Source organism: Hoplias malabaricus, chromosome 16 (assembly GCF_029633855.1).
Source record: "Hoplias malabaricus isolate fHopMal1 chromosome 16, fHopMal1.hap1, whole genome shotgun sequence".
NCBI lineage: Eukaryota > Metazoa > Chordata > Actinopteri > Characiformes > Erythrinidae > Hoplias > Hoplias malabaricus.
The window spans coordinates 21,181,177-21,208,526 of record NC_089815.1 but is presented as its reverse complement, the minus strand read 5'-3'; the positions used below and the strand labels follow the sequence as shown (position 1 = coordinate 21,208,526).

The 27,350-nt window shown below is 38.8% G+C and overlaps 1 protein-coding gene across 3 annotated transcripts; it reads left to right on the top strand.

Annotated features, from left to right (window-relative positions):
* The first annotated feature begins 725 nt into the window (after positions 1–725).
* On the top strand, positions 726–27,114 carry shc2 (SHC (Src homology 2 domain containing) transforming protein 2). 3 transcript variants are annotated; one of them, XM_066647323.1, is made up of 14 exons: positions 726–840; positions 6,646–6,900; positions 11,040–11,110; positions 14,912–14,972; positions 15,062–15,181; positions 15,686–15,739; positions 15,855–15,906; positions 18,035–18,161; positions 19,254–19,431; positions 20,906–20,999; positions 21,351–21,518; positions 21,691–21,983; positions 22,791–22,947; positions 23,152–27,114. In XM_066647323.1, the coding sequence occupies exons 2-13, from the start codon at positions 6,757–6,759 to the stop codon at positions 22,917–22,919; spliced, it is 1,491 nt and encodes a 496-aa protein (XP_066503420.1). In that variant the 5' UTR covers positions 726–840; positions 6,646–6,756; the 3' UTR covers positions 22,920–22,947; positions 23,152–27,114. The 3 variants fall into 3 exon arrangements, with proteins under 3 accessions (XP_066503420.1, XP_066503421.1, XP_066503419.1); XM_066647324.1 differs by lacking the exon at positions 726–840 and adding an exon at positions 3,651–3,760; XM_066647322.1 differs by lacking the exon at positions 726–840 and having other exon boundaries at positions 6,181–6,900.
* Positions 27,115–27,350: the final 236 nt, after the last annotated feature.

Below are 27,350 nucleotides of genomic sequence, written 5' to 3'. Positions count from 1 at the left end.
TATCTCACAACTATATAAACAAATAGATTAATTCATTTGGAACATCATAGAATTGTGATGGTGACTTTTAGGATTTTATTTACTGCTGTGATTGATCTGATCACTGGAAGTGTTTTTATACATACATACATACATACATCATTTATAAATAAAAAAAACTCATGAATACAAAGTGGCTTGTGCATTTTATATAATAATTGATTTTATAAAAATGAATGACATTTTTCAGGTTTAATATATACCAAAGAGTTTTGAAATATTTAAACCATATTGAAGAGTTAGTAGATCCAGACTAATCAAACAATACAGCGGAGGGAAATACAGCACTGTGTATTTTTACTTCATCTTAGACAGGCACAAATATATCCTCACCACCTACACGATTTAAACAACTGCTTTTACCAGTGTCTGATACTTAACTGTAGAGCTTAGACACTGTTGAAAAGCTCTTGACCAGAGCTGAGCTTTTTCCTTATCACAGACCAAAGTTAGTTTGAAACCACATTTGTGTCTTTTGCAACTTTGCAAATATTGACTTGAGTTTAACAGTAACCTGAATTCTTCAAAAGTATGAACAGTGAGTTTGGATAGTTCAGAGAATGTGTGTGTGTGTGCATATGTGAGTGTGTGTGTGTGTGTGTGGGGGGGGGGGGGGGTGTGTGAAAAGGGAACGTGCAACAGGATAAACTGTGGTGACAGCAGTGTGACTGCTCGTACTCCCACTAGTGAACTAACTCATCAGACCTCCACCAAGAATATCACTTCAGCATTTCATGTTTTTTTTTCAAGCTGTGCATCTGGCAGATTTTTGAATCTGATCTTCAAATGACTTTTACTTAGGTAAGTTCAGCAAGTGTCTTTACTCTAATGCTGTTTTTCTCTCATGTAGATCATGATGAAATGCTTAATAAGATATATTTCTGTACATGCTGATCATTCTAATCTCTTCCTTAAGGAACAACTAGTTTGGTTCGATATCCCATTATTTGGAGTTCACAAGAAGCAGATTATGTTTTTCTAGCGATGCATTGTGAGGGACAGTTTTTGAAGCATATTTTTGGGGTCGCAAAACAAGTCCACCAGCCTCCCCACCAGATGGTACACATATATTCTTCACCTAAATTCACAACACATAGTAAACCAAACTTGTGGACCATCGGGGGACGGGGTGGGTAGGGGGTGTAGGTAGCCTAAGGTTTGAAAAACATTGAGCTATATAAACAGTAATGGATGCAGTGCTCTAAATCACAAACGTCAGTTTTGGAAGGCAACACTTCCGTCCGGTTAAAAACCTGGTAATTAAGATGTTGTTATGAATTTAAAATGCAGTTGCTCCCAAGACGGGTTCTGAGTGATATCGTACCATCTATTAATCAGTTTCAACTTGTTTTAGCTATGCCTTTTAAAAAAAGTCAATTTATGCTCTACACCAAACCATGTTTATAATCGCATTATAATCTGAATTAGACCTAATTCTCTTTAGAGATAGTTAACAAACACTAAACAAATATTTATATATTAATATACATTCAATAAGGTAAAAATGTAATGTTATTACATTTAGAACACATTGCTTTAAAACTATTTATGTTGCTGATAGGGCGGCACGGTGGCGCAGCAGGTAGTGTCACAATCACACATCTCCAGGGACCTGGAGGTTATGGGTTTGATTCCCGCTCCGGGTGACTGTCTGTGAGGAGTGTGGTGTGTTCTCCCCGTGTCCGCGTGGGTTTCCTCCGGGTGCTCCAGTCTCCTCCCACAGTCCAAAACTGTGCTACGTTGCTCAAAATAAATACAATCAAATATACTATCATCTGCCTCTGGTACTTTGCACTGATTGATGCAATAATTAACCATATATATATATATATATATATATAATTTGTATAGTCACACAGCTCCAGGGACCTGGAGGTTGTGGGTTCGATTCCCGCTCCGGCTGACTGTCTGTGAGTTGGTGTGTTCTCCCAGTGTCCGCGCGTGTTTCCGGTTTCCTCCCGCAGTCCAAAAACACATGTTGGTAGGTGGATTGGTGACTCAAAAGTGACCGTAGGTGTGATTGAATGTGTGTGTGTCTGTGTTGCCCTGTGAAGGACTGGCGCCCCCTCCAGGGTGTATTCCCGCCTTGCGCCCAATGATTCCAGGTAGGCTCTGGACCCACCACGACCCTGAACTGGATAAGGGTTACAGATAATGAATGAATGAATGTTGCTGATAATATAACAGTTTTGAAAATGAATATTTTGCTATCAAATATAGGATTGCAGTTTTTAGGAAAGAAAGTGGACAACAAATATTCAAGGGGCATATTGGGTTTCTGTATATATTGGTCTCCTTATTGGTCTTTAGGAGCAGTGTTTGTGAAGAAATTTAAAATTGAATAAAGAAATAATTCATTTTAGATATGTATATCAGTCATGCTGTTGCTCAGTAAAACACTCTTAAAAAGAAAGTCAAAAAATATTTTCTGGACTGCTGGTGAAGAACATGTGTATAATGATTTGACGTTCCCTTTAGAATGTTTTTACTGAGCACAAGCATGTCTGATATACATATCTAAAATACAGAAAGGGAAATTAGATATTTTACTGCTTTATCAAAACAAACACAGACAAAATACAGCAGCTTCCTGACTAACAAAAAATGATCTTTGTTTCTGCAAACATTTTATCAACAATATACAGAAGCACTTCTACCATGTTGATCCAACTTGTACTTGTATAGTCAGAGTAGCTCATCTGATTTGGACACAGGATGCTGCCCGCAGGATGCTGTATGCTGGATATGTTTTGTTGGTGGACTATACTTAGTCCAGAAGTGAGATTGAGGGATTTAAAAACACCAACAAGATTGTTGAATCTGATCCACACGTACCAGAACAGTTTTAAATGACATTTGTGTCAAAGCAACTCCAAGAATGATCAACTACCCAAATCATACCAGCGGTGTGGTGGATACCTGATCAGATGGACTGCAGTCTGTAATTGTGTAACTAAACGTGGAGGTGATCAAATGGATATTGTTCAAACAGCAGTGATTTGACAGTTTTCATATACAACTGTTAAAGTGAGCATGCTCAACACTCAATCAGTCAGAAAATAGGCTCCCAGGAGAGTTATGATGTTGCTGAAAGATAGTGAGAGAGTAGAGGTAGATAAAACAAGTGCTCATTTTCCTTGTTGTGGTGCTATTTCACTTGATTTGACTTTACTCAAAAGATAATGATGGAACACACACTAAAGCTATTCTCACTAATTAGAAATCACTTCAATGGCTTCAGTGCTCTCGTATAAAAGAAGCTACTATTGAAGACAAACCAATAGAAAGGTTAATCAAAGTGATGTTCTGAGAGCGTGTTTACCAGGGTTTCAGTGGAAACCTTTGTGTGGAAAAATAAGTGTAATTAATGAAGGGTGGTTGATATTTGTGTTTTACCGCACAGCAGAGGCCTACATCACACTGAAATTACTGGTGGAATATGTAGCAAAACTGTGTTTCCTGTTTGTTCTCCTAGTTTCGCAGAGTGGAGTAGAGCATGCTGATTCGTGCTTGAGGGCACAGTGACATTACACACAGAGGAAGAGACACTTCTTTAAAACTAACAGTGTCTCTTGTGCAAGATTCGTTCATGCGTCAGAGTCCAGAAAAGTACTTATTTCCAAAACACAGATCAGGTAAAATGACAGAGCCTTTAACAACTTAAAGAGGTCTTCAGCAATGTATAGAGGAGGATTGAAAAAGCAGGCTGACACAATATAAGGTACTTTTTACTTTCACCAAATACTTACTTTTACTTCTTTCTAATCAAGTAACATACCCTTTCCCTGATTTTATGATGTTTACTGTGTGATATGTTGAAATTGTTACATGAAAAGGCTCATTGTTACATTGAAAGTCATCTTAGATTTATCATGTTACATGCACAAAATGACACTTGCAATAAAACTAACGATAATCTCATAATAAGCATAAATTTCAAGTGAAATCTTGCATACAGAATTCATCTGTATGTATAAGTATTATAATTGAAGGACACACTTTTTGTAATGCTTTACCATATAGGTGCATCTCAATAAATTAGAATGTCATCAAAAAGTGAACTTATTTCAGTAAGTCAATGCTTGGTCAGGGCTCCTTTTGCATAAATTACTGCATCAGTGCGGTGTGGCATGGAGGCGATCAGCCTGTGGCACAGCTGAGGTGTTATAGAAGCCCAGGTTGCTTTGATAGCGGCCTTCAGCTTGTCTGCATTGTTGGGTCTGGTGTCTCTCATCTTCCTCTTGACAATACTCCATAGATTCTCTATGGGGTTTAGTTCAGGCGAGTTTGCTGGCCAATCAAGCACAGTGATACTGTGGTTATTAAAAACCAGGTATTGGTACTTTTGTCAGTGTGGACAGGTGCCAAGTTCAGCTGGGAAATGAAATCTGCATCTCCATAAAGCTTGTCAGCAGAGGGGAGCATGAAGTGGTAGACGGCTGTGCTGACTTTGGACTGGATACAACACAGTGGTGCAATGTCAGCAGATGACATGGCTGCCCAAACCATCACTGATTGTGGAAACTTTACACTAGACTCAAGCAGCTTGGATTGTGTGCCTCTCCACTCTTCCTCCAGACTCTGGGACCTTGATTTCCAAATTAAATGCAACATTTAGTTTCACTTGAAAAAAAGACGTTGGACTACTGAGCAACAGTCCAGTCCTTTTTCTCCTCGGCCCAGGTGAGACACTTCGGGCCTTGTCTCTGTGTCATGAGAGGTCTGACACAAGGAATGTGTCATGAGAGGTCTGACACAAGGAATGTGACAGTTGTAGCCCATGTCCTGGATATGTCTGTGTGTGGTGGCTCTTGAAGCACTGACTCTAACAGCAGTCCACTCCTTGTGAATCTCCCCCACATTTTTTGAATGACCTTTTCTTGACAATGTTTTCAATGCTGTAGTTTTCCCTGTTGCTTAAGCACCTTTTTCTACCACATTTTCCTTTCCACTCAACTTTCCATTAAAATGTTTGGATACAGCAGGAGGGTGTCAATGACTGCCTTCTGGACATCTGTAAAGTCAGAAGTCTTCCACATGATGGTGTAGCCTACTGAACCAGACTAGGGGAAATCCTTGCAGGTGTTTTGTGTTTTCTGAGATAATAACATTTGGGTTTTCATTGGCTATAAGCCAAAATCATCAACATTAACAGAAATAAACACTTGAAATAGATCACTCTGTTTGTAAAGTATCTATATAATATAAGTTCCAGTTTTGAATTGAATTACTGAAATAAATGAACTTTTTGATGACATTCTAATTTATTGAGATGCATCTGTATATATTAATATATATGAGGAAATATATTCATGCCAAACAAGTATGTCCATTTTTGTCACTTTTCACTAAATGGTTTACTACATCATTTGAACACAGCACATGTCCTTCACATAGCGTTAAAATTTCACGATGAATGGGCCAATAGAAATGCACCTAATTTACCTGGAATAAAATTGTCCATTGAAAGTTAAGAAGGTTTTCTTCTTCTATAAAGTTACTGTTTTGGAGATACACGTTTTTCTTTGGTCAATGACAATATATGTTTTGTCCATATTGTTGGGTCTGTTGTTGCTGCATACTCCGTGTAAATGTGTGATGTGATGCCGGGAGGAGGTGCTCGAGCAGATGTGCGTTAGCTAATGGTGTCTGAGAGCAGCTGGGCAGGGCTGATAGACGAGCAATAACATCATGACATCACCGAGAGAGAAAGAGATGGGGTGGGCGGGGGGTTAATCGAGACACTCTAAGGGAGAGGGCCAGCAGTCAGAGAGCAGAGAGAAGGAGAACGGGAGAGAGGGAGAGTGTGTGTTGCGTACTAGAGGGGTGAACACAGCACTGCACCAGCTCCATGGAAGAGGCTTTTCTTCCCAGAGGATTCTTGAGGATTTCCCTTTCTCTCCCATTGCGTTGTTTTTTTTCTTTATCTCCCCCTTCCCCCCCTCCCCTTTCCCCCTTGTCCTGTGGCCAGAGGTGAACAAGGCACTGCACCAGGCTTCTCCAGCTGGAAGATCCTTGCACATTACCCTCTCTATTCTGCTGTGTTTTCTTTCTCTTTCTTTTTTTCCCCTTTTCCCCCTCCTTCCCCCTCCTTGTCCTGTGGCTAGCGACCCTCCCTTGTTCCGGGCCGCCTCTCCGGGCATGCTACTTAAGCCCAAGTATGGCCGCTTCCGCAACGACTCCGTGACCTCCTCCGACGACCTGATGCAGAGTTTGGCCATGAGCGGGAAGGTGGTGGTGGGCACCCCAGTGGCTCCTTCCTCTTCACCGGGCTTGCCACTGCCCCCCTTGGAGCCGGCCACCCTACCTCCACCTTCACAGGGCCAGGAACTGGCTGATGATGATTCTCCAGAGCCAGAAAACGAACGGGATGGTGCCACCACCTTCTGCATGCTGATCCCAAAGATACCCCAATGGAAATTCTCTAATTCTCTGTTAAGTCGAAGTCCATCGAGCTCCAGCTCGGGCTCCGGCTCTAGCAAGGACTCTGGCAAGGCCGTCCAAGCTGCTTCTGGAACGGCCACAGCTGCCAGTGGCCCGGTAGCAAGTTTGGCTGCAGTGCTCAACTCCTGTGACCCTGTGTGTGTGGGTTCCTGTTCATTGCAGGCCAGGCAAAGAGGTCCAGGAGGTTCCGTAGGATCAGCCAGTCCCAGAGTCTCTGGAGGCACGGGGGCAGTGGAGGGTAGTCCTGGGAGCTCTGGAAGCTTCCGCCCAGGGATGAACCGTAGGACAAGGGTGGAAGGTGTGTGGCTGGGTGGAGAGGACCTCAGCCACAAGGGCAGCTTCATCCACAAGCCTTCCCAAGGCTGGCTGCACCCAGATAAGAAGATCAGCAGCACAGGGGCATCCTACATCGTGAGGGTGAGTCACCTTCCTCGAAACTGGCTCCTACACATGGTCTGATGGTAAATAATAAGCGTAGCACAACACTGAACGCATGCAATTAGGTGGGCATGGATACTTTGTAATACAGTCACTGCATCTTATTTAAACACGTTGCAGTTCCACAAGAGTTTTGTTTTCATTATACAAACAGTTCTGGTTTCTGATGCTGTGAAAATAGAAATGGTTTGGGACGACTCATCAATACAGTCAAAAAAGTCAGATCAACAGATTAGATTCTTTGTAAACCTACAGGCTTACATTTCCCCCTTAACCCCAGTCCATGTGCGTCAAACTCAGATTTTCATCCATTTATGTATCAAGGATTCATAATACTATTACAAATTTGAACCCGGACACAACAAGTATGTGTATGTGTCATCCTACACATTATGTAGGATCGCAAATCAAGATTAAAAGTTATGTAATTATAATAATATAATAATAATATTAAATAGTCACATTAACCCCAAAATCACGCCCTGCTTGGATATGTTTTATCAAGCTTTTATCATGCTTTGATAAGAATAATGAATAAAATATGTAAAAATGAGGGAAAACATCGTGAGGGTTCATGTCTCATTGTTTGGTTTCTCACCTGCTCATTTATCATTGTGCTGACTTTTAAAAATAGCAGACATAAAGTAAGAAATACAGTTCTATGCTTGGCTGGAAGTGAACGTTGCTGTGAAATAAGAACAACGATCTTGCCAGTGTGTTGGCTCTGTCTAAGGTTGTATTGTTGGAAGAGGCTGAATCTATAATTTAATTTAGCTATATTGCTCTCTGAGGCATAGATACTGCGTCAGCACAGCTATTGGGCGTGGATAAACCAAATCTTTTAGGATATAAACGTCACAAATCAAAACTAGAAAAATGAAAATGTTTTGTTTATCTCTGTAAACAGAGAGATGATGTTTTAATTAACAATTAACAGTCTGGCAGTGTCTCAGTACACATGGCACTAATTCTAAGTGCTGCCGACATTTGTCGTAATCTTTGTGCTTCCTTATGGTTTAGAAAAGGTTACTGTAGGTGGCAGACTGCTTGACGTCTGTGTCAATGATCTTCCCTCAATCTTCCCTTACTCATTTTTCTTTCTGTGTATTTGACCTCAGTGAGAAAGAGAGGGAGACTGAGCATGCTTCCTAATTGCATTACACAGGCACATTCATTCCTCTATTCAATTACATTTAATCATAGTCATTTGTATCACATGTGCTCCAGAGTTACTAGGGTGCTTTATTGGGGCTATCTGTAAAATTGAAATGCAATAAGCTATAGAACAGCAAATGAGGGGAGCCTGCTGCGTTTCTAAACAGTAGAACAACTGAGAAACCTGTATGTGCCAAAACCAACTAACCACAACACCAAGGTGGGTTTCCATGCCTGAGGTCATTCGAATTAAGTGTTGTTAACAGATCCGTTTCCAATGTTATTTAAGGGTGCTTTCATTAATGCAGTTACAAAAATAAAGTACACTAGAAGAGGTGGATCCTTAATAATGTCTTCCAAACTGAGATTAAGCATTGAACATCTTACCTCTTTGTCACACAGCTGGAAAGACAGCTAATTCTGCTAAAGTTTCACACCTTTCTCTCAGTGTTGTTTTGGTAAAATGTACAAAGTTACCTTGGATGAAACTGGCCTAGAATAACGTGTATTGATGCAAATGTCCCCTCAGTTTTTTTCAATCCCCTCAGCATTGTAGCTTCTTTTTAAGCACAAGGAACTGGTTTCTGTTCCTCCCCTATTTCTTGGAAACACGTGCTTTCTGGAACGACAAACTAAATTGAGAAAAAGCAGTGCTGAGGAAACAATTTATCAAGCAGGAATAATTTTTGTGACAAAGAGGACTTTCAGGCAGACACAGGCTCATCTACCAAATTAAACACTTCCCGCTGTTTCCTAATCCCATTAAAATGCACTCAGGACATTTGGAAAGGAGCCTCAGTTTGTTGTCGAGGAAGCCATGCTGCTTAATTGTATTTGCTCTGCCATTTTCATTCGAGCTGTGGAGAAGACGAGAGATTCCTTGTAGAAAGAAGTTTAATATAAAATCTGGCTGGAGAGATCATTGTATGAAAACATTTTGTGTGAAATACCATGGCTTTGTAAGTGGGGTACATTCAGAATGCCATATAAGCATGGTTTTAGGAATTAGTGAGGTTTTGTTGAGGGGCATCTTCAAACAGCACAAGATAGTTTCATAATTACTGTAAGTACGGTTTTGAGTCATTCAAACCTTCTTGACTAACAGGCACAACTTGTGGTTTAAACTGACACATTTTAATGTCAATAGTTTGTATATATCTGTTCATCCAACATTTAAATGTTTTTTTTTCTGACATTAATACTGTAAATGCCTAATGTTTCCTCTTTTCCTGGAGTCATAGTATATTTAATTTTCAGAAATATATTTCAGACTTTAGACCAGATGTGAGGACTTGAGGGCTTTCATCTTTTTGCATAAGTTGTTAGATGATTACTTCTGGGTCACCAGAATGCCAGAAAGAATGTTTATGCTTTTCTACAACAAGGGTTGTGAACCACCAGTGGTTTCACCCCTGCTATTCGATTATGTATATAAACCTAGGATTTGAAGACATTAAATTATCCTTCAGCTAATAAAGGAAGGCAATACAGACTCCTTCAATAATCCCAGGTTAAAATGGCCTTCTGTCTGAGCACTTCTCTTTGTCCCAGAAGGCCTACAATGACCCCCCAACCCCCCCTCCCCAATGACTGTAGAGCTTTTAGCTTTGTCTATCCATGTATCCTTTAGGCCTGCTGTAATTACAATCTCCAATCCACCCATTACTCTGTCACTTGGTGGGTGGGGATGAGCGGCTGTGCTACATAAGATATATTTTGCACCCTTACATAATTACATGCTGTTGATTAAGCGGCAGGCCTATGTGGCATTCTGCGTGTATACTCCTGCCAGTGTCCAAGCCATACACAGCTAATCAGTATCTGTGTGTTTTTAGTTAGTGGGTGTGTGTTGGATGAAGTGGATGAGACAGTGGCTACAGTTGTTTGTTTTAATGACTCAATCCGTGGATTAACCCTTAGGGGTCACTGTACCTCACTGAATCATACAAAAACATAAGCAGGAACAAAGAGAAGTTGTCATTTCCAAATTTAAAGTAAAATGTCACCCTCGATTAATTTTCTTTCCAGCTTTAAGGCTCTGAAATCAAATGCCACAAATCCACCAAATAAAAATCATTAGTAGCTGCTAATATTCTAAGAAAATAATTATTTAAATGGTAAAAAACACAAAATCCAAACAACTTCTAAGATTGAACTTTGTAGCTGAAATAAAGACAAAATAAACATAATTAAAGCCAATCTAGGAAATGTTGTACAAACCAGCAAAGTTTGAGCAAAGTTTTTGAAAATTACCTACTAAAATTTTTTTTTTCAAAGCCAGTACCCCAAACACATTAACGTACCCTTCCTGGCTACAGCTAGAGGACTGACCGAGAGGGAGAGTGAGAGAGAGCACATTGGAGAGAAGTGTGCATTGTGTAATTTTCTAATTATGGCTTTCTATTTTTTTTCTTTGTTTAGCAGTTAATTCTGGTGTGTGGCATTTCCTCTCTTCATTCTTGAGAAACTAGCTCACAAGCTTTCAGCAGTTTGTTTGTAGAGCTCTTTAAAGGAGCTGTTTAGGGATTATTTAAAAGTATTTGGCATTATGTTTCATTATTGAAGTGTATGTATATTTTAGTAGTAATTATAGCTGCTCTTCTCATGAGTAATAACAAAAGTATTAACTTTTTTATTTTTATATTACTTCATTCCGAACTTATTGGAAATTACATAAAAAGATGGTGGTAATTTTGCACTGTACTGTATGTAATTAACGGTGTAATATCTGCCATGGTTTAAAGCTTAGGGAAGCAAGCTTGGCATTGAAGTTTTGCCTGTCCAATCCCGTTAACAGACAGGTAAACTGGGTGCAGGGGGAGTGAAGGAACAGCATTTAATGTCAATAACAAATTTGAATTTAATTATTTTTTAGTAGTATTGACATCCATAAAAATACACAAATTATAGCCCAGTTCATATATTTATTTATTAATTATTATTATTATTTTATATTTCTGCAGTATATGGGCTGCATTGAGGTGGTCAGATCAATGCGGTCATTGGATTTCACTACAAGGACACAGGTAACAAGGTAGGTCCATTGGGTTAGTTGCTAATTCGCTGGTTTGAAGTATATTATTCAGTAAACATTTAAATAACCACCCACCACACATTTTATTTTAGTGTAACTGCTATTTTTTAGCATATCTGTTGACCACATTTCACATGCCCATTATTGCAGTTGGCAATTTTGTCCAATAAAAGTTTACTGCAGTGCTTTTGTAAAGTTTTTTACATTAGATTAGACTTTTTTTATGAGGAAATTGTTCCAATATTAAAATCTTTTACATGGATGTATGTCAATATCTACAAATAGGAGATAATTGGAGTGGGAAATTACAATCTGGTGAGTTCAGTTAATGGCGATGTGAAGGGGCTCTCTGTTGTATTCAAAGAATATTTACCAAACTCTTCTCTTCACAACATAGGATTTGGGTCTATTTGAGCTGATTATCCGGTCTAGAAATAGAAAGTGATCATTCAAGATATTAATTCATTTCAATATTATAGGTTAGAGCTGCATGACGTGGATAAAAGTTCTCTCAAATATTCAGTTTGGTTTATAAACCAAAAAGCCCCTGGTTATGTGATCCAAAGCTAATTATCTAGCATCAGTAATGGACAATACTAATGCCTTTGTGGCTTAATGCAAAAAAAAAAAAAATCCCTTCCCAGAAATGTAAAGGGGGAATACTAAATTATGTTACATTAATGTATTATTATCTTATAAAGTTGATTAGAGTACTTCTCAGCCAAACATATTTTACCACTGGAACTAACTATTGTATAAAATGTTTTCATACAAATATTAGCATCTGATGACGTAATTATGTTTGCTGAATTATGTGTAGAGCACCACCCACTTATCTGCAAGATGTCAGGTTTTTCAGAAAACACACACACACACACACACACACACACACACACACACACACACACAAGATGAAATTCGTCTAGTTGCATATTCCAGCCTCCTACTAGGTTAGTATTTAAAGGCCATAGCATCATGATAACAATCACAATAGTATCATGATTACTACATGCAGGCCCCCGCTTTCCATTTGCAATGTGTTTTATACTGGCGTGTTTAATGTATGCATGCATGCTCATGTCATGTGTTTGTTCCTATAAAGGCAGAGCTGCAGATTCCCAGTGGGAATGGTGCAGTCCGTCTCTCTGCCCCTGGCTATTGATCTGCAGTAATCCAATCCCCACAGCCCACACTGACTTTAAGTGCTGCCAGAAGCATGCAGATGCAGATAGAGATGTATTATTGATGATGATTGTTAATGACTGGAGAGCTGCAGTGGCTCGAGACTGGGAGAGTGTTGAAACAATGAAGAGAGAGGTTGGGATGGAGTGATGTGTTTGGTTGAAGGAGGATGAGATGTATACGGAAGAGATGTACCATGGGAGTGCTAGAGAGGTATAGGTTGGTGTGTGTAGGGAAAGAGTGCACCGTGGAATACAGAGGGTGTATGTCATTTAGTAGTTGGCAATATGTTTATATCCATTCTGTGTATGTACCTAAGTGTTCAGCTGAGCATATATGCTCTTGTATAGTGTCCATTTTGTCTATTTCATTTCCCCTCAATTTCCTGGATGTTGTTAAAGATAAAATGCCCCATATATGGTGCTACACTGAAAACCCCTGGAACATGCCATTTTGCTTAAATGTTGTTTGATTTTGTTTGCATCATTCACTGCTTTAATTATTTTTGGACATGGTCAAATGCTGAAATTCATCTTTGATCTGCGAAGGTGCTAAAAAACTTCATTTACTTGCTAAAGAATTGGAACAGCTTTTAAGATTTCCACTGAAAGAAAATGTTAAGATCAAGTTGATGAGGACATTTAACTGTATTGAAACAGGAAGGATATACTATGGGAGTGGTAGAAAGTGGTGTATTTAGAGACGAGATGTCATATGGGAGTGATTTAATCTAAGATAACACTACTTTCTAGTGTGGGCTGGCTGTGATAGGAATTGCTGGTATTGTTGACATAAATTGCATGCTGTGTTTTGCTAAGCTGCCAAATATAAACTGTTTCTTATGCAGAAAGGAAGAGAGAGTGAAAAAGAGGATGAGATAGAGAGAGAAACTTTGAGAAAGAGATAGAGAGAGAGAAGAGATGGGTGAGCTCTTACATTAGTCATCGTCATGAAGCCAGCATGCAATTTGTGCAAGACTGATGATGTGGTAAATATGGAGGAACACAGTGAAGGCAAATATACGGGGCACACAGACATCTAGACACAAACACACCAATATGCCAAATACATACATACAGTTTTGATGCACGTAGGCATACTTACTCTAAATGCACACATACATTGTATAGTCACAACTTTGCATATACCTCCTTATCCAGCAACTGTTCTGAAATTAAGGGCCTACATATGTAGCTTTCCAAATTTGCTGCAGTAGCAGCCTTTACGTTTTTTGAGAATCTTAACCCTAACCCAAACAATAATCTTTGTGATGGTGAACCATCACCCCAGAGAACACAGTTTCAATGCCTGTTGCCAGGGTCCTTTACACCTCTCTAGCCAACATTTGGCACTGAGCATGGTGAGCTCATGTGCGGTAGTGGTTTGCTCTTTGTCCACAATGAGGAAATGTTTCTGAAATCAGTCATTATGAGGGTCTCTACAATTATTCATACACAGCGGGCACATATGTGCTCAGTGAACATGAAAATATTTGCATCTGTACATCCATTTGATTTTATTTGGCAGTTAAGTAACAGAAGCTGGTTTATTGAAAATAATCCATCAAAAGTCCTTTTGTGGGGACAGTCGCAATATTTTAAATTTTAATGAGTTATCTGATATGCATTGGGTCCTTCACCCAGGCATTTAGTCAGCCACCAAGCCATCAGCTCAGTATCCCTGAGGCTGAGCTCCAAAGATGCCACTGACAGACACACTCCAGCATCTATTAACAAAATCATAAACATCTGTTAAAAATCTACCAGCATATTTAAACAATGAGGGTAAGGCAGATAGTCACATTTCTTCTCATTGTTTTTCAGAGTGTCACACCATTGTAGATGTCTCTCGACTTTTGCTGAAAGGTCAAACAAATAAAACTGAAATGTTACCATGGGGGATATGCTTTCTTGCACATCTCACATATTCAGGGCTGTGCTCCAGAACCCATGGACCTCCTGGTGACCTTCAGCTGTCATTAAATCTGAGTTAACTCAATGAGGCTGTTCACATGACCAGTAGGGCCCATTTCCCCTGTTTAGCAATTTTGAATTAGTTGCTTAAGAATAGGGGCATAATATATCAATTAAATGATTATCATCTCAAAATATTGACTTGCTGTATAAAAAAATTATATAAATATCAAAATATTGGTTTATTAATATAAACAATAATTATAATAATGCATTGCATTTGTATAGTGCTTTTCAAGAGAGCTATATAAATTACATAAAAGCACAGATAGCCATTGGTAGCTAACTAGTGAACAATGCTAAAGAGTGGGGTGAAATTGCCTTCCTAAGTTGACAATTATTGCTGCAGGCAGTGATAGTAGGCAGCTAACCACAGAGAAGTTGCAATGAATACAGGTTCCCTCAGTTGACATTAGCAGTAGCTAGCAGCAGTGATAGCAAGCTGCTACCCATTGGGCAGTAGCAACAGGTTTCCCCAATAATTATACTTACTTTTTGTCCTCAAATTCTGACACAGTTTGCATTGTCTAAGCTCTAAGTATACTGACCAACTTTATTTTTCATGAGAAACAAAGCATAATGAAGAAAGTGTCTTTAATGCTTGGTAGCTGAAATGACCTGACGAAGTATATGTATGTGCATTCAGGGAGGCAATCAACAGACTGTGTGAAGCTGTTCCTGGTGGGAAGGTGGCCTGGAAAAAGAAAGTGAGCACAAAATATAAATAATCTCCACATTATGTTAACATTTAGAAAATATTGTATGAATAAAGCAAGTATATTTCCACCTGTTGCAGGCTGCCAGCAAGGCTCTCCAGGCCATCATGGGGAAAAGTAACTTGCGTTTTGCTGGCATGAGCATTGCTGTCAACATCTCTGTGGAGGGTCTGAGTTTGCTCATTCCCACCACACGACAGGTAAGAATCATCCAGTCTGAGCCTCACATCCGAACTTTTCCCAGCAGAAGACACAGAATGTTAATCTTAGAGGAAGAAAAATTATACAATTTACAATTGATTCATGTTTTTACATATGAACATTCAATATATTGTCAGTATTGTAAAGTTCTGGTCCACTTTGCTGGCTTTTTTACTGACATGGCCCTAAATATAAAGGCATGTGCAAATTTAAAAGATTTGGTTTTCTCTTGAATTACAGTGTTTGTCAGCAGCAATAGAGTCACTGCTAACTAAAGATGCAAAATCTGGGCACTGAACACATCTTCTGAAATAATGAGTGGAGATTCTTTTACTTCAGAATTTTGGAGAATTTGAGAAGCCTACTCTCAACCTTTTATGGAGTGCACATTGAATAAATTAAGTACATGGCGTGTTTATTATATTGATCTGTACAGAGTCTGACATTACAGTATATAATCGGTTTAGAGTATCTCTCGGTTTATTTTTCTGTGTCTCTCGCAGGTGATTGCACATCATCCTATGCAGTCCATATCCTTTGCTTCTGGAGGAGACACGGTGAGGCCTCAATATATTGATTTGTTTTGTCTTGTTTAATATCTGCCTATTAAACTTTGTTGGGATTCATAGTATTTTTGTAAACAACTCATTTGATTTTTACTTTATCTTACAGGATACGCCTGATTATGTGGCATATGTAGCCAAAGATCCTGTCAATCAAAGAGGTACTGTTGATATCCTAATTCATCATATCCTTCATAGGTGGCTAGCAATACTTATAATTTTTTCTAGTCAATAACTGGCCTAACAGTGAAGCCACACAGATCTACTAATTTCCTAGTGGCTCAACCTTAACCTGTAGGTTTTCTATGGTCAATAGTGATGCATTGAGCAAATGAAGAAATGCGTTACATGATAGATTCCAGTTCCGATGAAGAAAAGTGCAGGGCTGTGAATGATGGACAAGAATATATTTATGCCTACAACCACACATAACCAACAAGTATTGTAGCCTCATTAAAACAATGAATTAAAAAGAAGATTAAAATAAGCTACTCTAATTACCCAAAATAACCTCAATGAAAAGAGCATTTGAGTAGAAGAGTAGAACATCCTCATGTTGTCATCAAACACTCAGTATAGCTACCCAGACCTTTTAATTAATACGCCTGCAACGCTTTTTACAACAAACTCTAACTACATCTATGTCTTGATAATGTTTAAGTATTGGGATTTTTTGTCAACTGTAGTAAAAAACAAGAATTTTTCATTTGATAATTTGGTCGAAACATTAACTGACAGAAATACATAGAAAAGTTTTGTTTAAATATTTTCCCTGACCAACTTGATTGTATTTTTTAAAATGTTAATACATTTGGGATTTCATCATTGCGACACTCCAAAAAAGTTGGGATAGGGTCAAATAAACCAAAATTTGAACAGTTTGAAAATTCTTTGAAACAGATTGAATATTGGATATATTTTTCACTTTTATTTTAACTTTGTCACAACTTTTTGGAGCCAATTTCTAAATCTTTGAATATTTAGGCAAAAAATAATCAGTGAAAACATATGGAGCCCCTAAGGTGACATGGTGGGTTTATTTAGCAAATCGTGGCCACTATATAGTATTTTGAGGCCACAGAATAATATATTGAGGCCACGAAATAATATATTGAGGCCAAGAAATAATATATTGAGGCCATAAAATAGTATTTTGAGGCAACAAAATAATATATTGAGGCCATGAAATAATATATTGAGGCCACAAGATAGTATTTTGAGGCCATCAAATAACATATTGAGGCCAGAAAATAATATATTGAGGCCACAAAATATATAAAAATATTTCAAAAAAATATTTCAAAAAAATATTTTGAAGCTTGGACCAAGGGACCTGCATTTGCAACGCACACAAGTTGGCATAGCAGCTGAACAACCACACAACTAACCTTTTAGATTAAGCCTAACACCGGATTTCAGTTGATTAACGTTAACGCACATTGCCTTGAGGTTCATGGACAACATGAAAAAGCAGTGCAAATTAAAGAACTTTCTCCAGGAGAGATATATGGAGGAGAATCAAATAGCAAAAATGGTGGAAGACAATGTAAGTTTGTACAAGTTTTGTCAGGGTGCGCAGTCATTTCATGGCTTCAATTTACTATTTCGTGGCATCAAAATACTATTTTGTGGCCTCAATATACAATTTCGTGGCCTCAATATATTATTTTGTGGCCTCAAAATACTATTTTGTGGCCTCAATATACAATTTCGTGGCCTCAATATACTATTTCGTGGCCTCAAAATACTATCTTGTGGCCTCAAAATACTATTTTGTGGCCTCAATATACAATTTCGTGGCCTCAATATATTATTTCGTGGCCTCAAAATACTATTTTGTGGCCTCAAAATACTATCTTGTGGCCTCAATATATTATTTTGTGGCCTCAAAATACTATATAGTGGCCACAACATTGTAAATCTTTTCTTCATATTTTCTGTTAAATAAATATTCAAGAGAATTAACCAATCACAGTTTCTGGATTTTACTGTATTTTACCCAAAAAATCCCTTTGTTTCCAAAAACAGTAGTTTGTAGTTGAGACCACAGTATGAACCAAAATGAACAAACCTGGATGCAGTTTGAGAGATGCAATTTTGGGCATCTGTTTGCAAACAGATACAAGTAAATTGTTAGCAGTATTACCCTGAAAGTTCTGGTAATTCTGGTACTAAGCTAAACTATATACACACCACACATACATTAATTTATTATATGTGTGATCAGATGAAAAACTGTGTAAAACTCTTTTTTTTCACCAACTTTCACCAATCTTTTTTCCCCCTCAGCATGCCATATACTGGAGTGCTGTGATGGCCTTGCACAGAATGTCATCAGTACCATTGGCCAAGCCTTTGAGCTACAGTTCAAACAATATCTACACAGTCCTCCCAAAGCCATTCCCTCTATGGACAGGTAAGATACAGACTAGGTAGTCATCGTGTCTAATACAGACTGGTACTCCAAATCAGGACAAATGATTGTATGCATATACCAAAGTATATTGTGTGGACTCATGCTCATCTAACACTTGCTGTAGTAGCAGCCACTACTCTTCTAGGAAGACTTTAGAGTAGATGTTTTAACATTTCTCTGAGGTTGTGATAACATATTGTATGACTAATGGACCACCATATGAACCACCACTCTGACTCATGCCAAAGCTGAATGTGCTCCCACAACCCAGAAAACACAATTTCACTGCTCCACAACCCAGTGCTGGGCAGTGCCATTATAGCCCTCTTTCCTTAGTTCAAGTGTAGCTACTCCAGAGCATTTCTTTCCATATTTTGTTTTTTTTTTTAATGAAGATAATACAAGCTGTACATTACTGAACTTATGCATGCAACTTAAATAACCTAATTTACTGTTTATAAGAGTGTCTAAAAATATTTGGACACTGAAATAAAGCTACAATCTTTTAAGTTCTCTTTTCAGACAGAGCTAAAACACACAGTGGAATGTGTGATGTGTTGCAGTGAACAGTGCCTTTGTTTTGCTGTGCACATGGCTGTAACTAGACACTTGCTACTCGGGTTTCAGATAGCCATCCTGTTTTGATCCTGACAGACTAGGGGCTGTTATTTAAAGCTAAATTCATTCCATTAGCTCTCAGAAACTGCAAGCCTTATCCGTGTCACATTTTTAAGAGAGCAGACAAACAGTCTCTGTCACTGTGATCTGGATTTAAGAGCTCTGTTTGTTCCTATGTCAATTAAATACGCTCCACACCCCAGTGACCGCCAATAAGAAAACCTGACATTTTGGAGCATGCTTTTTACAACATTGCTCAATAACCACTTTTGTCAGTGAATAATAGGCTCTATTAAACAGGCATAAAATTGTTGGGTTTTTTTTAATCAACATTGCTGTTTTTTCTTATTTCTATTATTTCCATTAAACTCCAGTTCTACAGTATAAATGTATATCACATTATTGTACAGTACATGTATAAAAATAAAAAGGACTTATTTGATGACTTTACTGATGTTTAAATGCTGTTTTCAGAAATATCAGGACGGGGGAGTCAGCGTGGGGGGATGATGAAGAGTCATCAGGACATGATTACTACAACAGCATCCCAGGAAAAGAGCCTCCACTGGGGGGAGTGGTGGACTCAAGGCTGAGACCCTCAGGAGCTCTTCTGGGCCACGTCCACAGTCTTCCTAACAGCAAAACGACACAGGTCACCTCAGTTACTTAAATAACAATAAACAGTCCACCACAGCTATTATACGTGCTAATATAATATACACTCTATATTCATGCATGATGACTATGCATATTTTGTGTTCTCATATTTTAGTCTCTTGCAGGATGAAATGGTTTGATTGACACACAATTTGGAGTGTTATATGCAATATATAGTATATACAGTCATGTGAAATATTTGTTCATCTCTGTTTAAATGACACACTACGTGAATATAAGTTAACACAGAAGACACAATCTGTATATTTTAATGCATGCTTACTGTTTTGTTTGCCGGTACGCCAAATGTGGTAAGCCATATTTTTTTTTAGGATTTATTTTTTCCATATTTTCAGTAAATAAATAAATATTGTGCACTAAAAAAATCTTTATATATGTAATTTCACCAAACAATCTAAGAGTATGCAACTTTGAAATAATTAAATCCATAAAATTCCATAATTGAGGATAATTGTGCACTGTTAGTATTGTGTAGCAAATTTATTATTTTTTTGCCTATTTGCTATTCAATATACTTAAAACCTTAAAACTTCTGAAATGAATCATAGCACCCATTCATTATCTGTAAGCACTTATCCAGTTCAGGGTTGCGGTGGGTCCAGAGCCTACCTGGAATCACTGGGCGCAAGGCGGGAATACACCCTGGAGGGGGCGCCAGTCCTTCACAGGATAACACACACTTACACATTCACTCACACACTCACTTTGGAGTTGCCAATCCACCTACCAACGTGTGTTTTTGGACTATGGGAGGAAACCGGAGCACCCGGAGGAAACCCACACGGACACGGGGAGAACACACCAACTCCTCACAGTCACCCGGAGCGGAACTCAAACCCACAACCTCCAGGTCCCTGGAGCTGTGTGACTGCGACACGACCTGCTGCACCACCATGCCACCTTTAATCATATCATCAATTATTGAAATGTGAAATGATGAGTTTATTGTGTAATATCCACATCACCTGTATTCTTTTTATTTATTGCATAGACCACAGGGCCTCCTTAAAATCTCAGCAAATTACATTTTCCATCTTCTTTGAATCTTCTATAATCTTTCATTAAACTGGGAGCCACTAGTGAACCCAGAGAGACTGCTGTTTTTCTAAACCTAATGCAAAATGACAGACTCTTCCTAATGCTGCTTTATTGCTACGGCTCGATTCACTAATAACCTGAAGTCTGTTTATCTGACATTTATAAGAGTTCATTCAAACTAATGCAGGAATTAGAGTGCATTAGAATCATTTGGAGAGGCCATGTTTATCATTGTGGGCAAAAGAGGAGTTCTGTGCATGCAAAAGATAATAAGCCTTCAAATTAGGTTAGGAGCTCATTAACTAGCAGGGCTTGTTACCTAGCAGGTCTACACTCACTCAGCTCCAGCATCAAATGATTTGCTATTAGAAGCAGACTTTGGAACAGATTTTATTCTTGTGTGTTTTCAGGCTGGGGCTGTGATAAGGAGAGATGCATCCTCACTCCCTGCAACTCAGCTGTGTTATGAAGTACACTGGGACACCGAGAATAGCAGTAGCAAAAGTAAGACAGACTGTATATTGTTGTACAGAATGTATATTTCAAACAACATAAATGTAAACTGTATTTAATTTTCATGCTCTTGAAAAGGGACAGTTACTACTGGTCAACCAGAGCAGAGGAGAGATAAATAACATATTAGCCAATCAAAGCATAGGATCAGAATCATAATGTAGGAGGAAATCTACCTGCAGCCAATAGGATGACTCATTTAGATAGCACTAGGCTCTGAGAGCACAAGCTTGATAATTAGAACTTGGGAGGAATATTACCTGTACTTAATAATATGCACCCAATTAAAGAGATATTACCTGTAACCCACTCCATTTCATTGTTATTGTACATCATTAACAGGTTTGACATCTGATGGATATTTAAGAGCAGATGGTCATCCTCCGGGTAGCCGGGACTATGAGGAGCACTTATATGTGAATACACAGAGCCTGGACAATGTGGACCCCTCAGCAGAGAGACAGGGAGGACACAGACCTGAGAGCCCCAAGAAAGACATCTTTGACATGAGTATGTCTGGCCAAAAAGCCCCAGTATTGTTGTAGAGATTTTGTGTCATATGTGCTTTGTATATTTCAGGTTGTTGGATACCAAGCAAAATGAACAACTTTACCTGGGCTATTCATATTTGGGCCCCTACATGTAGCCACTACTCACTCTGACCATTGTGTACTGTTCTCAGGGCCATTTGAGGACGCTCTGCGTCTACATGAGGCTGCAGGTGGTGTGTGTGTGTTGGAGGACCAGTGGCCTAGCCCCCCGCGCCGCAGGGCTCCCGTGGCTCCCACAGAGGAGCAGCTCAGACGAGAGGCCTGGTACCATGGGCGTATGAGCCGCAGAGATGCTGAGAAACTTCTAATCCGAGATGGAGACTTCTTGGTGCGGGACAGTGCAACTAACCCAGGACAGTACGTACTGACGGGGATGCACTGCGGCCTGCCCAAGCACCTGCTGCTTGTGGACCCAGAAGGAGTGGTAAGTTCAAGGGTCATATAAGTCACATTTCTAAACTAGTTGCTTTGCATTTAATGGTGTGAGTATATGCCCATGTGAATGTGTAGTTTTAGTCTACACAGGGCCTAAAGAATTGGTAGCTTGGCTGGATACAGACAATGGGTCAAGGATAGCATCACTCACGAGATCATGCAGTAATGCCGCTGCTGTTTCATGGAGGATTAGCTTCCTGCAAGCATAGATCAATAGATAGTTTATGAAGATACTTTAAATCAATACAGACATTTACAAATGTGGGGGTACACTGTGTACCCTGGCCCAGGATAGTTGTGGAAATTAGTTTTTTACAGTCATTTTGGTACAGATTCGTCTGTGACCCAGTAATGTCTGTAATGTTTGTTAGCGTTTCTTGCTCAGTAGGCTTGTAACTACTTTGCCTACTTATTACCACATCAGCAACATCCCCAATCAAATGGTTTTGTCTTTTTTATTAAATTCAGTGTAAAGATTTTAGTCACAAGTTTCAGTTAATAATGGACACAAACTGCTTTGGAATTCAGAAAGATAGAGATGTTTTAGAAACGAAAATTTACTAAAGCAAAAGCTAACAACCTGCCTAACTCTCTGTTTTAAAACAGTAAACAACACTTTCCCAACAGCAGTTCCACACATACTGCTCAATACAGAGACTTGCAAAAAATGTGACCTAATGTAGCAGTGCAACTTGATTACGTTAGAGAAGGAGTGTCATACCAGGCTTCCTTTGAGTCACAGCTTTCTCTATGTAATACACGACTTTTGTGGTTTTAATTTCTTCATAACTGTCAGGTCCGAACTAAAGACATGCTGTTTGATAGCATCAGTCACCTGATCAACTACCACCTTAGCAACAAGCTGCCCATCGTAGCAGCTGAGAGTGAGCTCCACCTCCAGCAGGTGGTCTGCAGGAAGCAGTGACCCTCACCTAAACAACATGCATGGAAGGGTAAGAGTGGAAAGAGGTCACACCTATTTGAGTGCTAAGTGCAGAGAACAAACATCTAACCTATCAGAATTAATATATTTATTCATACATTACTTACATTGTGCATACATTTAAAATGCCTGTTATATGTAGTATGTAGTATTGAACTGCTACAGATGCCAAATGAATGATTCCAACAGTCAGTTTGTTGTTATCTTGTCCCAGGTAATAATGAACCTAGGCCCCATTCTGTGCAGACAAGACTGGGGACCCTCACTTGCCTTAAACATGGACTTTCAGCTTCCATTGGACACATGGGATCACACATTTGGGAATCGAACTCCAAGTCCCAGCATGCCCTTCTGTTCAGTCATCATCGGTTTAAGCCCAGGGCCAGTCCGGAGCTCACTGAATGGGAGTCCACTGTGCATTTCTTAAGACAGAGGTGTGTTATTAACACTTCTCACAACTCACGCCTCTATTTTTCCTCTGGACAAATCCAAATGAGGTGTAACCTACAGCTGCCTGTTTGAAAATGTGAACAATCAGTGCTTGAGTGCATTCATGTTGCTGACATTCCATTGTATCTGTGTTGGAGTCACTTTTGGAGTCAAGGTATTATTGACTTAAACCAGGAAATGGGCACAAGCTTCTTGCTGTGCTTCAAAATGTGCTATACAATTTGTTCTCAGGATGCAGTATTTCATATGGACATTATGTGGACATATGATGTTTCATAAGCTTAATTATAATGCTCAAGCCTGTGTTATGCTATCTACACAACATATGATTGTTTTATTTACCTCAGGACCAAATGCTTGGTCATGCTTCGGTAATGTTTTATAAAGAAATATACCAGTTATATCAATTTTGAAATTCAGCATAATGGCATTGCCCACACAGGCATGGCATATTTCACATTTCCCCTCTAGAAGTAACATTCAAAATCCACCTTATAATTACATATGGTAAATCGTGTAGTTCAGTAATATGTTACAGAACTACATTAAGAAGCTTCACACACCCGCATACTTTAAGTGAGTAACATCGTCACATTTAAACCTTTAGACTTTTGGGTAGTTCAACAGATACAGGGTGGTTCTGGTGAAGTGGAACATGTGTCTAATGAATATTTCCCCCCTTCAAGTCTTCTCATGATAGGGATGAAGAAAATTAGAATCTTCAACCTAACTCAAGATCTGGTGACTGTGAAGGCTGTAGCATACCATTTACATTATTTCCATATTCATTAAAACAGTGACTAACCCCTCCTGCCCTGTGGAATGTTGAATTGACATCCTGGAATAGACCACTCTCATCAAAATATCAAATCTTTCATCACATAATAAAGATTTATATGCATTTTGCATGGATCATGTCAAACTACTAAACCCAAATTATGCCATCCAGATGGAACCAATGAAAGCCCTCGCTATTGTGGTAAACATTCAAGCCTGCGTTATTCTCTTGGTGTAATGGAGACCTACTATAATACCCCTTTTTCTTTAGTTGTTGAAGGAATGTTTTTTCTGCTGGCTGATCATGTTCTAAATCGTATGGGAATCTGCTGTTTTTTTTTTTTTTTGTCTTACACATCATATTAAATAACAGACTTCCTGGTCATTAAATTAACTTTTATTTTCCGATGTCTTCAGCCATATTTACTAACGTACTTCCCATAGATCTAAATGAAGATATCTGGTTCCACTGACACACTAAACCCTGGGCAGTATTTCTAACTCAGTAATAAACACACTTTTAAAGTGTTTTACACCTTTTGCTCTTGCCATCTTGACCAAAAATTTTATTTTGCCTACTTAACATTTTATAAATTCTACAAATTATGGACCGATCATCAACAATCACATAAATCCTTCCCAAAGGAGATAGAGAGGTATGTGTGGTAGAAGGGAACAGTGCATTTTCACAGTTTGTACAGCAGTGCTTGCTTTTTTTTTTTTTTTTTTGACAGAACATTTGGATGAATATTTAAATGTTAAACATTTTTTTCAGATGGTAATGCATGTGGAAAAATTAAATATCTGCTCTGAACTACCCAAAGTTATATATTCAATGCTAAATGGTGAACACACAATGATTGCAGGTGGGGTCCCAGACCCGCCATGGCCCTGAATAGGACAATGCAGGTACAGAAGATATAGAGTATGAATGAATCAGTCAATATTGAAGTTAGGTGTTTAACCTTTTACAGTTGTGTGGCTACAATGGAATACTAATACTAGAAGGCTGTTTCGTCTTGTGGTTTTCATTAACATATGTCATTAAAACATGTCATGTGGTCATTGAAAACAAAATGAAAGTATTTATATAACCATCTCTCTTCATTAAAATGAAATATTCCAAATTCCACGGTGGCACAGCAGGGAGTGTCACAGTCACACAGCTCCAGGGACCTGGAGGTTGTGGGTTTGTTTTCCACTCCGGGTGACTGTCTGTGAGGAGTTAGTGTGTTCTCCCCATGTCGGCGTGGGTTTCCTCTGGGTGCTCCAGTTTCTTCCCATGGTCCAAAAACACATTAGTAGGTGGATTGTCGACTCAAAAGTGTCCGTAGGTGTGTGTGTGTCTGTGTTGCCCTGTGAAGGACTGGCGCCCCCTCCAGGGTGTATTCCCGCCTTACGCCCAATGATTCCAGGTAGGCCCTGGACCCACCGCGACCCTGAATTGGATAAGCGGTTACAGATAATGAATGAATGAACTAACATACCATATGGACGTCATATTTTTTTTTTACAGGACACACCACCAAATGGGATTGGGAGTAAATATTTTTATCACATTCTACCACAGTGTCATACTAGTTGTATGTGTTTTAGAGTGTTTGTCCTGCATTTGAATATCACAGTCCTTATATATACTATATAGTGCACTGTGATAGGGAGCTGAATTCAGGAGGGTAGTGAGTATTATCTGGTTTTAACTTGTGGTATTTTTACATGAGGTGACCAGAACAAGGAAATGTTCAATGCTGTGTCACCGACAGGTTCGTTTCCTGATTAACACTGCAACACATCAGTGGTATAGCTCTTAATGTACCCACTGAACAAGTCACCTTAGCAGTCATTGCAACAATTGTCCCACACTCCCAAGTCATTTGGCAGGAGGTTTGCTAGATAGTCCTAACAATGTATCTCATCCTAGCTGCGAACATGTTGAAACTTCAGTCATTATTTTAGTTTGTCTAATACAATTAGAATTACTAGCCTAGTTTTTCTCTCCATTGTCCAGCCTTTCTATTAAACAATGGGAATATTTGACTTTAAACTGCTGAAATAAACTAAAACATATAGTTTTATTGTACACTACATGTCCCAAAGTTTGTAGGCATTCCTTACAACTAGTGAATTCAGCTGCTTTAAGTTGCACACCCATTGTGGACCCCTCGGCAAAGTTCAGTAGTTTTGTGATCCTGAACTAAACATGCAACTAAGTATCAAACCTCACTGATGTTCTTGTGGCTGTATGCAAACAAATCCTCATCAATATTTTTTCAAGCCTTCATAGAAGAATTAAGACTGTTTACTACAGCAAAAGGGAGGCAAAGGTTTATAAGGTTTTCACAAATGTATGGCCCTATGATATAAGTTAATGCTAGAGGTATCATAAATTCAGAGTATCCACAAAGGTTTCACAGACTAGTCATTGTGTTCAAATAATGAAGAAAAATATAAAACCTTCAGATTCTTCAGTCACCGAACAACATTGTGTTTTATTTCCTGTCTGCTAAAGGTGAACGGTCATGTGTTCAGCACTCTGACTGTTCCCACGCTTGCAGTATTCAAGTGTCTACAGTCTTTTTCAATCTGCTGCTGCTAAAACCTGGCACAATAGTACATTCCAATAAGCCTTCTCAGAGACGTTATAACATGGTAGGCTCATTTACACATGAATAATGAGTATTAACATCATTACAATTCTTACAAAATGGAAGTTGTCTGAAAGGCAGTGGTGCTGATGTTATATACTGGATTCATGTGGAAATGATACATCTTTATTTTCAGTGTATCTGGGTGCAGGTATTTTCTAAGTGTTACTGATTGTGGTGAGGAAATTTTGCAGAATCAGCGCTACAAGAGACCTGTCATTATGCCATGAATCCACAATTGTTCTTCCTCCAGGCTGCTTTCTCAGCATACTCCTGTAACCTTCGAGTCTGTTCCAATAAAACAAACAGGGCAACATTGTGTGTGTGTTTTTTAATTCTTCCTTTTTGTTAGTTTTGGGGGGTGTTTTGAGTATTTAGCACTTCAGGTTTCTCAGTACAATATGTGCATATAAATCAACAACCTTTCTTTCTTTATAGCACATTAAAAAGCTTGTACTAATGCTAGGCGCTAATCACGTGAACTGTAATGACTTTCTCAAATAGCAACTACCTTGACTTCCAATATTTGTTTTACAATTAT

What these genes read in the sequence shown, in the direction of transcription:
- shc2 (XM_066647322.1), top strand. Translation starts at nt 6,181, where the DNA reads ATGCTACTTAAGCCCAAGTATGGCCGCTTCCGCAACGACTCCGTGACC. An exon ending in ACAAGGACACAGGTAACAAG is followed by an intron (nt 11,111 to 14,911) that starts GTAGGTCCATTG and finishes ATGTGCATTCAG; the next exon opens with GGAGGCAATCAACAGACTGT. An exon ending in CTAACAGCAAAACGACACAG is followed by an intron (nt 19,432 to 20,905) that starts GTCACCTCAGTT and finishes GTGTGTTTTCAG; the next exon opens with GCTGGGGCTGTGATAAGGAG.